The sequence below is a fragment of the Pipra filicauda genome, unplaced genomic scaffold (genome assembly GCF_003945595.2).
Source record: "Pipra filicauda isolate LSUMZ 115617 unplaced genomic scaffold, ASM394559v2 scaffold26_size5592650_pilon, whole genome shotgun sequence".
Classification (NCBI taxonomy): Eukaryota; Metazoa; Chordata; class Aves; order Passeriformes; family Pipridae; genus Pipra; species Pipra filicauda.
Window position 1 is genome coordinate 3,869,777 of NW_024104387.1, and position 14,865 is coordinate 3,884,641.

At 41.9% G+C, this 14,865-nt stretch overlaps 1 protein-coding gene across 7 annotated transcripts in view; it reads right to left on the reverse strand.

The window, feature by feature from the left end:
• Positions 1 to 464: 464 nt before the first annotated feature.
• The window catches only part of DENND2B (DENN domain containing 2B), a 170,312-nt gene continuing 155,911 nt past the window's right edge, over positions 465 to 14,865 (reverse strand). For all 7 annotated transcript variants that reach the window (XM_027737460.2, XM_039382428.1, XM_027737447.2 and 4 more), the window contains 6 exons: positions 5,584 to 5,761; positions 4,446 to 4,487; positions 3,339 to 3,450; positions 2,184 to 2,423; positions 1,798 to 1,884; positions 465 to 1,353 (listed from right to left, as the gene is read on the reverse strand). In XM_027737460.2, coding sequence (XP_027593261.1) covers positions 1,319 to 1,353; positions 1,798 to 1,884; positions 2,184 to 2,423; positions 3,339 to 3,450; positions 4,446 to 4,487; positions 5,584 to 5,761 — 694 coding nt within the window. In that variant the 3' untranslated portion in view covers positions 465 to 1,318. The remainder of the gene's footprint in view (positions 1,354 to 1,797; positions 1,885 to 2,183; positions 2,424 to 3,338; positions 3,451 to 4,445; positions 4,488 to 5,583; positions 5,762 to 14,865) is intronic.

Genomic DNA, 14,865 nt, shown 5'->3' on the forward strand with positions numbered 1-14,865 from the left:
TACAGAACCTCAACAGTTCTGTTATCAGATCAAGGATGAATGTGGTAGTTAAGCAGCACTCACAGCTGTGCAGGAGCCATGGCAAGCTGAACCATTCCTGTCCTGTCTTCACTGACATGGAAACATCAGCTAAACACACTGCAATTAATGTAAAAGAAAAGCAGTCTCTCATGAAATGTAGGTGATCAGCTCATCAGAAATTCAGGCAAAGGCTGCCTGCTATAAGCTGCTCGTATTCTACTCTGATCATCTACCCAAGGTAGCACAAAAGCAACCTGAAAATATATATATGATACAATGATAAAAGAATTTGCTGCTACCCCATCAAAGAAATGTTTTAAGAGATGCTTCTGTTCGGATAAAATTAACAAAACAGCGATATAAAACACCTGCTCTTAGCACCAGTGAAAAACATTGAAGAAAACCCAAACTACACATCACGAAATAGCAAACCTACCAAAAGATAGGTTCATAATAACCATTTTAATTACAAATTCGTTTAAAAAAAAAATCACAGGAAAGTTACTGGGTTTGTACCTGCTCAACATCAGAAACTGCAGAGGTTTGCAATGAATATAAACAAACAGGTATATTTACAGAGTTTATTAGAAACCATACATACATACATTAGGAAAGGATGTACTGTACCTACTCGCTGCAGCTTGTATGTCAAAGAGCTGAGATCTCCTCAGGTTTAGCAGTCTTAGTGCAGAATGGATTACAAGGAGTTTACTGACCAGAGTTCAAACCAAGTGGAAAGTTTGCATTGTGAACCAAGTACCTTATTATCAAGTTGCTTTGTTATTTCTTTAAAATTAATTAGAGGGGAAAAAACCCAACCAAACAAGCAACTGCGCCGCGTGAAAGCGGCCCCCGTTCGTACAACCTCTCCCATGTACCCGAGCTCATTCACCCCACAGTGTTCAGGCATCAGCGTCGCTCTCTCACAAACATCCCTTGAAGTCAGTGGTTCTGCTGAGACAGTCAGCTGCACATAAATCAGCTATTCATTTTTGCACCAAGCATAACTCAATTCATACTAAAGAAACAAAAATAAGCACCTGTTATTCTCAGGAATATACAAATATTTACCACAGTTTTCTTGCTCATTACAAAATCAGTTACAAAAAGCTTACAGCACATTATGTACAAATTCTTTCTAAATACATAAAGGAGCCATCACGTGGCACACTGTCAACAGCATCAGTCATCACTTAGAGCTCGCTCTGCTCTCCTCATGCTCCAAACTCTGGAATGCCGCAGGTGTCTCGCGCAGTGTCATAAATAGTCTTTGGGTTGGTATTTCAGCAGAAAGGAATTAGTTCTTCTTGTGAAGGAACTTCATTTTGTTCCCTGAAGAAAGCACACCGTCAGTGTCTCACATGTACCAAAGAGCCAGGGTAATCAAAAGTGACCTAGCAGATGGGACTAACTTTTAATGTAATTCCTGTAAGGTAACTCTTCAAATCAACACCAGCAGGGACAGCCAACTAACAGAGTGCTGAGTGGTCAGACACCTTCTTGTTCTACTCCTCCATTATAGTTTGGTTCCCCACCCCCAAAATGAAAATGAAAGTGTTAACAAGGCTCATAATTAAATCTGGTTTTGTCATCTTTAACTATGTTTTCACTGTTTTCTTTTTAATATTTCCTATCACATTGCAGCTGCTTATCTGATTTTACCTCAGGTAAGGCTTTTTTAAATTTATAAAAAAAAAAAAAAAAAAAAAAAACAGAAAAAAAATAACCACAAGCACTAACATTAATTTCAGAAATACTTCTAAACATTTTCCTCACCAAGGCCTCGCAGGAACTTGTTCACTCCACTTTGTTCCGTGTCTGGAAGCTCTTCCAAATACTGTTCAACCCTCTGCTCGAAGAGACCTGTGGCAGAGGGGAGACAGGGGCGCCGGGGTGAGCTGTGCCCGGCTGCACCCGCATCACCCGCTCCCGGCTCCCGCGGTCCCCGCGGCGCAGCTCCGGCGGCCGGCCCTGGGCAGTCCCGGCCCTGCGGGCTCTGCCTCCGGCAGCCTCCGCTTAAATCGACCTTCCGGTTAGCCCGGCATTATTTTAGGGATGCGTTTCCGTTTTGCCAGCGAGCGCAGGGGCGCAGGCGTTGTGGCTCGCTGCGGGACCTCGGCAGAACGCGTCACCCGCGCCGCGGGGGAGAAACACACCCTTACCTTTTGCCCTGCATTTCCTCAGCTCTCTGTCCTGGATGAAGCCAGTAAACATTTGGGATTCCATGAAAACTTCCAAGAAGCGGCGGATGCTCTTGGAGGCCACAGATTTACGGAAAGCCTCCCTTTGGAAGGCACGCTCTCCTTTTTCATTCTGGGTTAGGAACAGGGAATAATGGCCAACTGTCTCCACAAAGAATCGGATAAAAACCTCAGACACTAATCCATTCAGGGTGTTACATTCTGCAAAATAAGGCAGCAATAAGACACCAAAATCAGCTGCTACCAGAGCTGTCAGCATTATTCCCACAGGGCCAGTACTGCATCTCTCGGTTTATTGATGCTGTGCTAACAACTGACAGGAGTTGTACCGGGGGCTCCCTGCCCCCTGGTGCGCATCGGAGAGGCCAACAACTTCATAACCACAAGTGCCACTGTGTATAATTGTTGTTCCATAACCAACAGCCAATGAGAATTACAAATCCTCAGGAAACAACTCAGAAAATTAAGCTTTTTATGGGTGTTTCATCCCTGAGGATATTAAGCCGACATCAAGACTGATCTAAAAGGGCATGTTGCAGAATTTGGGTTTTCATAATTTCTGAGATGTTAAAACAGTTTTACATATGTAATACAGATGAGTAGAAATAAATTTCAAAAACTGAATAGGGGCCTGTTTCATACCTTTAACCATAGGCATTTATATTGAGCCTGAGCTGTTTTTATCATTGCTGGAGAGAAATATGAACCTTCAGAGACAATTCAACCCATCTTGCACTGAAACTATTTTCTAGTGGTACCTGTTTCTCTCCCTTGAAAATACTGAATGCCAAAAGCAACTCCAAACTCAGGCACATCCCTAAGCCTGTAGAGTTAGTTATCTGGATTGAACTAGGGACAAGTCAACTGCAAACCTCTGTATGAGCAAAGGTTCAGAGGGACCCATGAGAGCCCATGTCATTTACAAAGAAATTAAAATAGATTGCTGGTATTACTGGGGGTTGATGCTATCAGTCTCATTCCCTGTGTGCTCACTATTTTTGCTGTCACAAAAGGTATTTGAGAACTCAAGTCCCATCTTTCTTTCTCCTGGACAGAAAGTCACAATTCTACCTACATGTTTGTTTTATACAAGTCCCTGTTTCCAGATGAACTTACCGTCATCTGAATCACTATCTGAATCCTGATTTATCAGTTCATTCTTTCTCTCTAGAGCCTGCTCCAGAGCAGCTTGCAATTTCCTAGGTAATAGTGTGTCTTCATCATCCATCTGATAGAGGAAAGAAAGGAAATCTTTAGATTACGTTAATCTATGCAGAAACTACAGCAAATACTTTCAGAAGTACTCAGAAGTATTTTCACTCAGGTGGAAAAAAAATTTGTATCTGCTACTGTCATGGCTATATAAATAATGAAAACCTACGTGCAGCTAACATATACTTCTAAACATAATTTCTTGTCACTCTTAATGAGATTAAAGTCAGAAATGGTAATCCAAAGAGCAGGTAAACATACAGAATCTTGGAATCGGCTCTTTACATGACAAAGAGTCCAAATAATTCTGTTTAACTAAATATACATCATGTGAAGCCTTGCTATAGTTTAGGCAGCATCTTTGGTTCTTGACAGTTGTTTTTACTATATTGTAGTATATCTTGTTTTCTGGGTTTTCCCTGTTTTGGTCTCTTCATTTTATTTAATGCTTGTTCAGCAAAAGCAAGTCGACACAAGAATCTTAGCTGTGCAGCCACTATTCACCAGCCATCTTGTCCAGGGAATCGTACAAGAAAGTTTACTCATCTAACCTGCAGATTGTTGTTCTTGAAATTATTTAGCGCCACATGACTATCAGATGATCGCGATCCTTTATCTCCCTGTTTTACAAGGCTTCTGCTTTTCCCATCACAATAAATTATTCTTTACTCTCCCCTCTCACTCAGAAACTTCTTTGCAATTTTTGTGCTTTTCACCTCCCACAGTGTGAGTTTTCTTGCTAAGGTGGCGTTGTTATCTTTGGATGTTTTCTTTCCACTGTTAATACAGGTCTGGATTCCTTCTGCCAGTCATAGCCTAAGTCCCTTTTGCATACCTGAGAGGTACTTATTTCCAGATGAAACAGAAAATGAACACTTTTTTTTTTTTTCTAATCACTTTCCCTTTGTACACACAATTCCTGCCAAATATCTCTGATCAAAGAAACGTAATCATGCTACAGCAGTAAACAGCTTGCTAGACTGCATGGCAACATTTCGAGCTGTACTTTACCTGTCTGATGAATCGATCAGATCCCAAGTTAACCATCAAAGCCTAAAGAAAAAAAATGCTGTAGTGAGATATATCTGAGGAGGCAGAAAACAGTCATGGCCTTTTAATAGCAGAAGACCATCTGAACAGTGCCAAGCCTCAACATGAATCAAATTCCTACTGTGAAACAAGAGGCCGTGTGCTTTATAAAATAAGAGTGTGAAAGTTTCCTTTAGAGCTAAAAGTCTAATTTAGCATAGTTAGATACAACAGGTCTCATACTAGGTTAACATGTAAAAAAAGCTAAAAGGGTTAGGCAGGTCCTTTTTTTTAAATCTAAGCAAGTTATTGCTAATAATTTTTGTTAACATGCAGTTGAAAAGTATTTCAGAAGGGTTTAACAAAAACAGTGTCATTGGAGGCAGCAGGGCTTCTAAAGGACAAGGGTGTGAAATATTCCTGATAATGAAGCAGCAAAGCTAGAGATGGAGCTGGGAAGATGTGGGAGAGCAAAGTTAGGAAAGTGGGAGGAAAAGTGGAAAAAGTTAGCAAAGTTAGGAAAGTGGGAGCAGAGATTTACATGGGCCAGAGGAACACAGAACCTCAGAAGCAAGCACAAGTAAAGAAAATTTCATAGAAAAATGCCAGAAAACTAGTAGGAGTAAGAGAGAAGAGCGTGCCCTTGAGTGTTTTTGTGGTATTTTACCGAAAGAGCTGATGAAGTGCAACTCTTATTTGATTTCCAGTATAGTATTAACAGTCTTAGAAGTTAAAAAAAACCAAATTCTGAAAGGTTTTGTTTTCTGTGTGAGCTGTGGCTTTATGCACAACTTCCATTACCATTAAGAGCTGTCATAGCAGGTGGCTTCTTCTTCTTCTTCCAGAACAAATCAGCATTTTTACACCCTACTTACTTGTTAACCAGGTAAACATTCACTTTTCTCTATCAAGGTGCCAGATATGGGAAGAGGGGCAGAATACAGAGAAGAATAAACCTACTACTGTGTTTTACCAAGAGGCAGTTGCCCATGAGAATTAGGCAGAGAAGAAGCAGAGGCAGGTTAAAAATTAAACGTGAGGATTTATGTGTGAATGGCAGACCCTCTCCAGGGTGAGGCCAGCTTTACTCAGGGCAAACAATTCTGGTGCCAGCTCCTACCTCCTCTACAGGAAGGTCCTTGAGTTTGGGCAGAGAGCTGGAGAGCAGTCCCACCAGGAAGGGGGTAGGGCAGCACACGATGTCAATCATGGATGAGGGCAGAACAGGAATGAAGGTGTGCTGCCAGGAGAAGGGGTAGAGCAGGGCCACCACGGCATGTGAGCAGCTCGACAGGGTGCTGGAGAAAGAGGAACAACCAGATTAGCAGAGATTCTCAGTTCAGAACAGCTACCACTTGCTGATAAACTCAATGTGTTGAAGTACAAGTGCCCAAGGCGCTGCCCTTCTGTCGCTTGTGACTTCAGACAGCCCCAGTCTCCTTCCAAGCACTTTGAATGATGCTTAAAATCCAAAAGCAACTTCAGATATTGGCTGTTATGACCAAGTCAGTAGTTAAAACGCATTATAGCGATGTTCTTATGTTGAGCACTAATGCATGAACAAGGGATAATGAAAAATAAAATAAAATTGAAAAAAAATCCTAAAGAAAAACTCTACTAATCAGATACAAGAAACCCCTATCAATACTTATTCTGAAGGAAATCTGGTAAAAGCAACACATATCTAAAAGTTTGTATATCTTTGTGACAACAGCATATTTTTATTATAATACATTTTAACAGGCTTATTAACTGACTTCAGTGATATAGGTATTGACCCTGATCAGCAGAGTACTCTAAAATACACACTGGTATCCACCGAACATTAAGGCTTGAAATTATCATGGAAAATGTCTTGCACATGTCGTCTTTCCATCTACTCAATCTGATTCCCTTTTACAGTGACATGGTTTCCGAATGTTAAAAATAAAGGAATGTCATTACCAAGCTAGTTTTAGCATCAGGGGAATAAAGACAGCCTCTCCCTATCAGAGCTTTAATTTTGGACTGAGTTACGTCTGCTTCTCACAGGCTGAGATGACAGAAGTTTGGATTATTACCCAGCCTAGCATGACTGAACTAATTTTCTCACACTGCAAACTTCTGCTGTGCTTAATGTAGCCACAAAGAACTATAAATAATAACTTCAGAGCTGTTACTGCTTGAGAATGCTGGGGAGAGGTGCAGATTTCTTCTGTTGCAAGACTTGGTGGAGGCTTTAGGTGGCATCAGACCTCCACTGGAATAACCTTCATGAGCATTTTTAGTTGTGGATTATTCCAAGGCCAGAAGAAAGGTTTCACCTGTTTGTTCCTGTCTGTGATTAACCTCTGAAGTTTGCAGAATAAGAAAAGTGATAATTAGAGGACAAAGAGAGAAAAGGTTGGGGAAGAACAAATGGCTGTCTTTTACTGCAAATAATCTGTCGGCTTGGTTTTAATTGACATTTCCTTCAAGATCTAACAGTCACAGCATGGTTTTATAACATATGTTGCCTGACACAGGGTTCTTTTAAAATGATGCATTTCTCTAATTTGGTTTTTTTGTCGTTTTTTTTTTTTTTTTTATATATAGCAGGCAACAGTGCTTAATAAAAAAACAATGCTATATAAAAACACATTGCCTCATACTTTGCTCTCGAGCATCTGCCATGGCGAGCACAGCGGTAGGTTTCGGAAGAGCTGTGGAACACGGTACAGACTCCCAGCACTTTCTCAAGATCACTTTAATGACTCTCTGGCATTTTCAGCTACTACAAATTCAGTCATCTTAGCTGCGCAACTAAAAAAAGAGCCACGCTAAGCTAAACGCAGGAAGACAAACATTCTTCTGATGCTCAGTTGGTATTTTTTTCCTTCCTATAAAATGCCCTTTTGTAACTTGTTGTTTTACACACGGTGCTGTGACGTAAATCAGCCCCTGCATCCTCTTGTGCGTGCTATTCCCACGCTAGGGGAGACTTCAGGCTCCGGCCCAGGACACTGGTTTCTCTTCCAGAGCTTTCCCGGGAGCTGGCTGTATCAAGGCAGCAGCAGAATGCAGCGAGCGGCCGTGGGGGGGTGGTGTCCTGCTCTGCCCTGCCAGCGTCCCCCGACAATCACACCATCGCCCTTGTCAGCACCTCAGCCTCTGCATTTTAAGACTCTGCATGCAGTTTTTCAAATTCAGCCTCAAAAAATCTTTCCCCGTGAGACATCTCATCCCCATGAAACACTCCCTCTGAACTTTCAGTCCCCAGAACCTCCCGCTGCCCACCCTCCCTCCCGGACACTGCTCCCACAGAGGGCAGCGGGACTCCCACACGCTGTTACCAAACTCCTGCTTGTACAAAGTCCCAGAGTCTCTTCTGTAGCTGGAAAGATTCGTATTTAGAAAGGACACACCTTTCACTGCAGTGTGAGGTTTTTGCATTCTGTGAGGTAAAATTCAGAGATGACGGATGTGAGGGACCCCCCCCCCCCAGTTTAAATCTCTAAAACACGGTTCAGATTCTTTTAAAGAATGTTATTAATGAGAGGCATGTTTAGTAAACTAAAAAAGAAAACCCTACCCTGGGAAACCAAGTCCGCTCCAGTTTTTCCTTTCCAAATGTGCAGCCCACACGTTATCCCACTGTTCTTGTTTATGAGAAATAAGCAGTAAGGTCAGATGATTTATTTTCTTTAAGGTGTGTGAAGCACAGAAAGTAAAGCAACAGAATAGTCAAAGAAGTCAGATTTTCAAAATATTTTCACTTTTAATACTCTAGGGCATTTTCGGTAGTCCAGAGAGCTGTTTTGGAGAGTGGCCTTTTTCATTTGCTCCGTGCAGTTTTACAGGAATGCTGCATAATGTTCTAGCTGTTGTTCTACTGGAAAACACTTCTTATATTACCCATATGCAGGGAATTTTATACAGGAGCACAAGAAACCAACTCATTGCTTGAGTCACACTCTAACAAGGAGCATAAACTTCACACTTCAGAGGGGAAGCACTGCTGGAGTCGTGCACATCACCCCAATAGCCTGGCCTTATCCCAATAATTTGCACTCTGCCAAAGCAAAATTAGAGAACAATTACTAGAAAATCACCCAATTTCAATTAATTTCAAAACACGGGCAATCTACTTAGAATTTGCCAAGGTTTTGGTTCTCCCTATGTCTTTTATTGACTAGATTAAAAAAACCTTCAGTGTTTGATCTTCTCCAAATGAAGGTAGTAATATGAGGTTATACAATCTTATTGAGACATCCTTAATCACAAATTTCTCTGGAAGAAATCTTTTATCATGTTACAGGCAAAACGTGGCATCACTTCTTTCCCAAAGTTGCTTTATCTTCCTCTGGACTATTTTCTTTCCGAAATCATTTTCTCATGACAGCACACAGAAACTTTTCCTTGCTCTGGAGACACAAGCTCAGACTACAAGCTGAGACACAGGAATTTTAGGCATGACTGTGATTCAGCTGAATTTTGGGGACTGCTTGTGAACAAGGTTTAGGTCCATCTCAAAAAGAAAATGACTTAACAACTTACTGTCCTTCAGATACAGAGGATGTCTACTAGCAATTTCTGGGTCAGCCAGCTAACAAATAAATGCAAGCCCAGGCTAGATTCATATCTTATCACAACACAACTACCATATCCTGAGAAAGACACACTGTCCACTGTTGGACAGTGAATGGACACTGCCCTGGCTGTGGGGAGCGCTGCCAATGTGGATGTTAGTGCTGGATGTGCCTGTTTCAGAGGACCGTGGCTTGTTACTTACTAGAAGTCACCAGCTGTCTGTTGGTGTTAAAGCCATATTCAGTTACACATGCTACTCACAATGGAAATATTCTACAAATACACTTGATAACTCTCTTTTCTTTATAACAATACCCAACAGTTATATTCCTTCCCACTTCCCCCTCCACACCTGAAATTTCTCACAGACTCCAGGAAGCCTCACACACTGAGCATCTCCCAAGTCCAGGACTAAGCTTCTAACACAGACAACCCCTTCCTGACATGGCTCCCTGATCCCACCTTGCTACTCACACGCACCTCCACAGTCATTTTGACATTTTCATTGAAGGAGGAGAAGGCGAGAATATCCCTTCCCTTCCTCCACATCTTAGATGCAGGGCCAAGCCACGCAGCAGCTCTGTCACCCCAGGCCTGGTGCCAGCTCTGTGCTGTGCCAGTGCTCTGGACCATGCACTGGACTGGGGCTGACCATCAGAATCTCGTCTCCCTGCTTCCTCAGACGGAGAAATGTAGCCAAAAATGTATATTCACAAAAGAGTGTTTCCACTGCCCATGTTTACTTTTCTACAACCTTTTTATGTTTCTCATTTCTTGCAGCTGATTAAATTATGCTACTCTGTCCGCCTTTGCTGAACTCGTTCATCTGCTGTGTTGACACATTCATGCTCCAGCCCACAACCACTCCAAGACGGAGTAACCTCTCTGACACACATCCCTTCATCTGCTTGCAAAAGCTTCCTCCCCTTTGAGGTTGCAGTCTGGAGGCTCTGTCCTTTCCAGGTGTAATACCGTGACTCACATGGGTATTACACACCCACATGCCTCCTCATCACAGGCCCCAGCTGTGCTTTTCTGTGACAGCTCCTACCCTTGGGCCACCGATGAACTGCGTAGCAAAAACAGATGCCTGACACTTTCCTTCTACACCCTTCAATGCCTCCCCATATTAACTCCAGTTTCTGGCAGAGAGAGAGGTCTGTGACAACTCTGTAAATTAACATAGTCTGAGAGGTTTGCAGAGGACTGTGAAGGAGTTCTCTAAAGGACTCTGGGAAAAGGCTACAGGCCGAGGACTCAGCCCATTTCCCCTCCCAACACACACAGGCTGCAGCAGTGGAAAGGACAAAGCAGAAAGCTTGAAAAGCATCAGAAATGGAAGTAAAAACTGTAGCTACAGTTTGGGTGGGAGATGGAGTGCATATGGCACCACTGTTGACGTGCTCTGGCAGTAATTCAGAGCAAAGCTGTGCTGTGCCAGATACGGGACACAATTAAGCTCTGAAAAAGTAAAGGTTTCTCTGTGTGCATAAGAATAAATAATATCAGCACGATTAATCAGGCATATAAGACTAAGTAATAGCATCAGGGACAAGATATAAATGAAAACTTATAAGTATCAGAAGTGATAGTCTCCAAGCTCCAGCTGTCTGGCTGTAATGAGCTCCTGTAGCACTCCTGCAGGTCAGCCTTTGAAGTAAGCCCTTGAGGATCCCTGGAAGAGCTGGCTGATGACAGGGAGATGTTACTGCTTTCTCCCTGCTCCACAGTGTGGGTGCTCAGCCCCAGTACTCCCCTTGATGCCCAAGTGCTCTTCCTGAGGCTGTGAGCTCCCAGAGGCCCCCAGATCAATGGTTTGTCTTTCATTCCCAGGGCTCTGTGCTGTGAGGACGCGTTTTTCATTAACCCAGATACCACCAACTGCTCACGAAAAAGGGCAGAGAGGAATAAAATAAGAATTCAAGAAAGTCTTTGATACAATGATGCTGGACATCTCTAGCTTTCCAGCCAGTATAAAAGTGTCAGACATGACAATGTTTCCTCCTATGCAAAATTATTGCTGACTGTTTCTCTGTTACCATTTCTAGGACGTTTAAAAGGGAAAAAATTCTTCAATTCCCTCTTTCGACTCAAATCAAAGACATTACATCTTTTTTTAGTTTTTTTAGCAAGAAGACTTACCCCATGAACACTTCAAATTAAAATCATGTGAGTCACTGTTGTTAGAGGAAAAGAGGGCACAGCAATGGAGCCATTTGACTGCACAGCTGCAGCCCCAAGTTCAGGAATGTGCAAGCACACATTTAGGAACAACAGGCACATCCAAAGGTACAGCATTGGGTAGAGAGAGGGTTGGGGAGGAGGTTGTGTCAAGACAACTTCAGGAAGTGTATGAGACAACCTCCTCACCAGAACAAAATCAAGCAATAAATGTGCTTGTAAACTAATACTGAAGCGAATGTAAAACAGAGATATTTTGAGAGATGAAGCTGTGATGGGTAACATCCCTGCTGATTAGGAATTAAGGATACCTCTGTGTGTTCATGCATAAGGCATGCAATTCCTGAGGGCTCCAGGAGACCTGCCTATTTTTAGGGTTGCTTGCATTTGTAAGGCACTACTTTCACATGATCTGGATTCAAAATTTAACTTGTTTTCACTGATGTTTTTAAGCATGTGTGTCTGCCTCTGGATAACTAAATAAACAAAATAACAGTAAACAAAATAAAATTATTATTTTGTTTCCTAATCTAAAGCAAAGTTATATAGAACCATAAAGTAATTCAGGTAGCAATAAACCTCAGGAGATCAACTGATCCAAATCCCCATTGCTTGACATCAGATCAGTTTGTTTCCAAAGCCAGATAAAAATATATAGTATTTTGATAGATCTAACATCTTTGTTGTACATTTTTGTGAAAGGGTGGCATTCTTTGGCAAGGATTTGAAGGCTATCAGGAGGGTCTGCCCTGTGTGTCAAGGACTCCTGCCAGTGTTGTCTAAACTCACTCTGATTCAGTTATGTTAGAAGCCATCTTAAAATAATGGTTTTGTGCGTAATAAAAAGAGACTTATTGAGCTGCTAATTTCTTCAGAATAAATTGGTCACACTAAGCAGCACCTTCCTTTCCACTGTAGCCCTGGGCTACACAGAGAAATGAGGAGAGGAAGGTCATCTTCATCCTGCAGGTAACCCAAAGGAAGGCAAGAGAAGAAAAGGAAAGGAAAGCAGGGCAGAGGTTGAATTAAGAGTAAGGAGGTAAAAATAAGACCCATGAGGCAGAACTGGGAGGAGAGGAAGACAAAATAAGCCTGGTGATCAGGTAAAAAGGAAACTGAGGGCAAAGAGGGCAGGATGCAAAATTAAGGAACAAGACAGTGACTGACTGGGCCGAACAATGCAAGGACTGAGGAAAACAGTTTAATGTGATCATGGATAAAGCTCTATTCACACACATGGAGCCAAATTATTAGGTCCCTAGGTGAAAATTCTTCCTCCCTGTTGCTGTTGGCAGAAGGAAGGATCATGAAGCTGTCTGATGCCAATTACCCATCCTTGTTCAGAGCCAGCACTGCTGAGAGTGGCTGCAGCTGTAGGAGGGAAGGTCAGACACCAGCATAGCTGAAGGTGTGTGACAGAAGCTCAAAGCCTACTCGTGGCACAGGTGGAAAACAAATATAACCAGCACTCTACACTTCAGCCACTTCTGCACTGCTTCCTCCTTGCCCCACTCTGCACAGCCTGCTGATAAGCAGGCAGACACAAACCCACAGTTTCTATCAGGAATAATTATCAAACTGAAAAGACAAGTTTCCTTCACAGCAAATATATTTACCTGTACAGTGAGAGACAGAAGATTGTGACCAAAACAAACACTAGAATTTAGGCTCAGTTTATTACCATTTGACCCTAATTAATTCAAATCTAGTAAGTTGTCTGGACACCGATAGAAAAATTATTTCTAATGATAACAGAGCAGCAGGAGTTACAGTCAGTTCATGCAATTAAAATAAAGCATGAGGGGGCAGGCAAATTACTGCTTTGGGCTTTGATTCAACACAGTATTTCAGCACAAGTTTCAGCCTTAATTTACTTTCATTGTGCTGAAATGAAGCCTCAAAGACCTTTTTTTCCCCCCACTTCTTTAATCAGACCAGCCCTCAAGTGCACACACAAGACATGATAGCACCTTCTAAACCACAAGTTCTCTGACTGCTGTGGGAGAGGGCTGCTGCAAAATCAGCCTCTCCTCACCAAGGCATGTCTCAACTTCAGAAATTTGAATAATTTTTTACTTTTCTAGAAGCCCTTCAGGGGTTAAACAAACTGCAGAGGATCCTTCAAGCCCTTATAAGGTGGTTTGGAAGTAGAGACTGCAATTTTTGAAGCTATTAAATAATTTTAATTTCATTTTAGTGTATCATTAATATATTTATTAAGTTTTAAGGCTGTAATATATTTTTAAATTAAATAATTAGATTTCAACGTTCTGTATTGAGAATTTGCTGTGGCAGAATCCTTCTGTAAAGGGCCCAACTCTGTACAGGGGTTCACAGGGAGAGGACTACCCTGCTGCTAAGGCACTTCTCCTAACCTGAGCTTCAGGTAAATCTGTTGAAACCTGGGTAAATCCATAGCTGCAGGAAGTTTAGGATGGAGTGATTGCATATGAGACTTAAAAGAGAGTTCTGAACTTTCTGAATTTCCTGTTACTAAATCTGATCTTTCTCTAGAATAATCAATATGTTGTTTAAAACCAAAAGAGTGGGTTCATATTACATGGAAAATTGTGTGACTTTTGGGCTGTAAGAGCCAGAGTAATATTTTGCATTGTGATTTATTTTATAAAACAGACACTTAATAAGAAGTGAACAAAGAGTCACAACCTGAGGTCTTTGGCAGCTAATACTATATCTCTGATCAATACCCAACGTTCTTATTTTCAGGAAATATGGGCAAATCTGTATGAACAATTTTACATTACTTTTTCTCTTAATGTCACAGGAGACCTGCCAATAGAAAGCTCTGTTCCTAGAGTCTGAATAAAATAAGGAATTCTCTAGTGTAAAGGTGATCGTGATGGATGGGAACACGTATAATTCCTGTGAGGATCGTGGTGAGCCAGGTCCATTTGGGCCATCTCAAATTCAGCAGCCAGTTCTGAACATGTCATAACTTAATCATTATGCACACTACAACAAATACTGCTACAGTCAATCTCTGAAACTGGGTAAAGAGCTCTCTAAAGCACAAACAATAGATCTCCCCTGTCTATTACGGGCCAAAACACGTTACCCAGTCTTAACACACATCAACATATAATACTAGCAGTGAGATAAGACTCACTCTTAGTACAGGAGCAGATGAAAATCCCTCACTGTGCACAGAAGCTTGACAAAGGAAAAATATTACTCAAGAATGAACATTTCACAGGGCAGGTGATTTAACAAAACAGCAGCCCTGCTATTTCCCTCAGCCTCCAGGGTGCATCCACTCCTTCCTCACCTCCTGAGCCAGGCTTCCCCCCTCTGTCAAGCAGCAAGCTGATGCACAAGTGAGAACCAAACCATGCTTTTTCCAGGGGCGAAGGGCAGAGTCAACAGTGGCTCCCCTAATTTGAATGCTGGCACGTTTGCTGCAAGTGACCTTTGTGATATCTCAAGGAATGCAAACAAGTGATAACACTGGCAGGGAGAGGGGGGCACAGACTGAGGAGGAAATGCATACTTTCCACATCACATCAGCCTAATTATCAGTTATTGTCCTTTGCAGAATCTTTTAACTATGCTTACAACTAAAAGAGTGCAGCTACTTAACCCTCACACAACTCAAATGGCAGTTTTGCCCCATAAAAATTAGTTAAACCCAAACCTTCTTTTGCAAGAAAAAAAG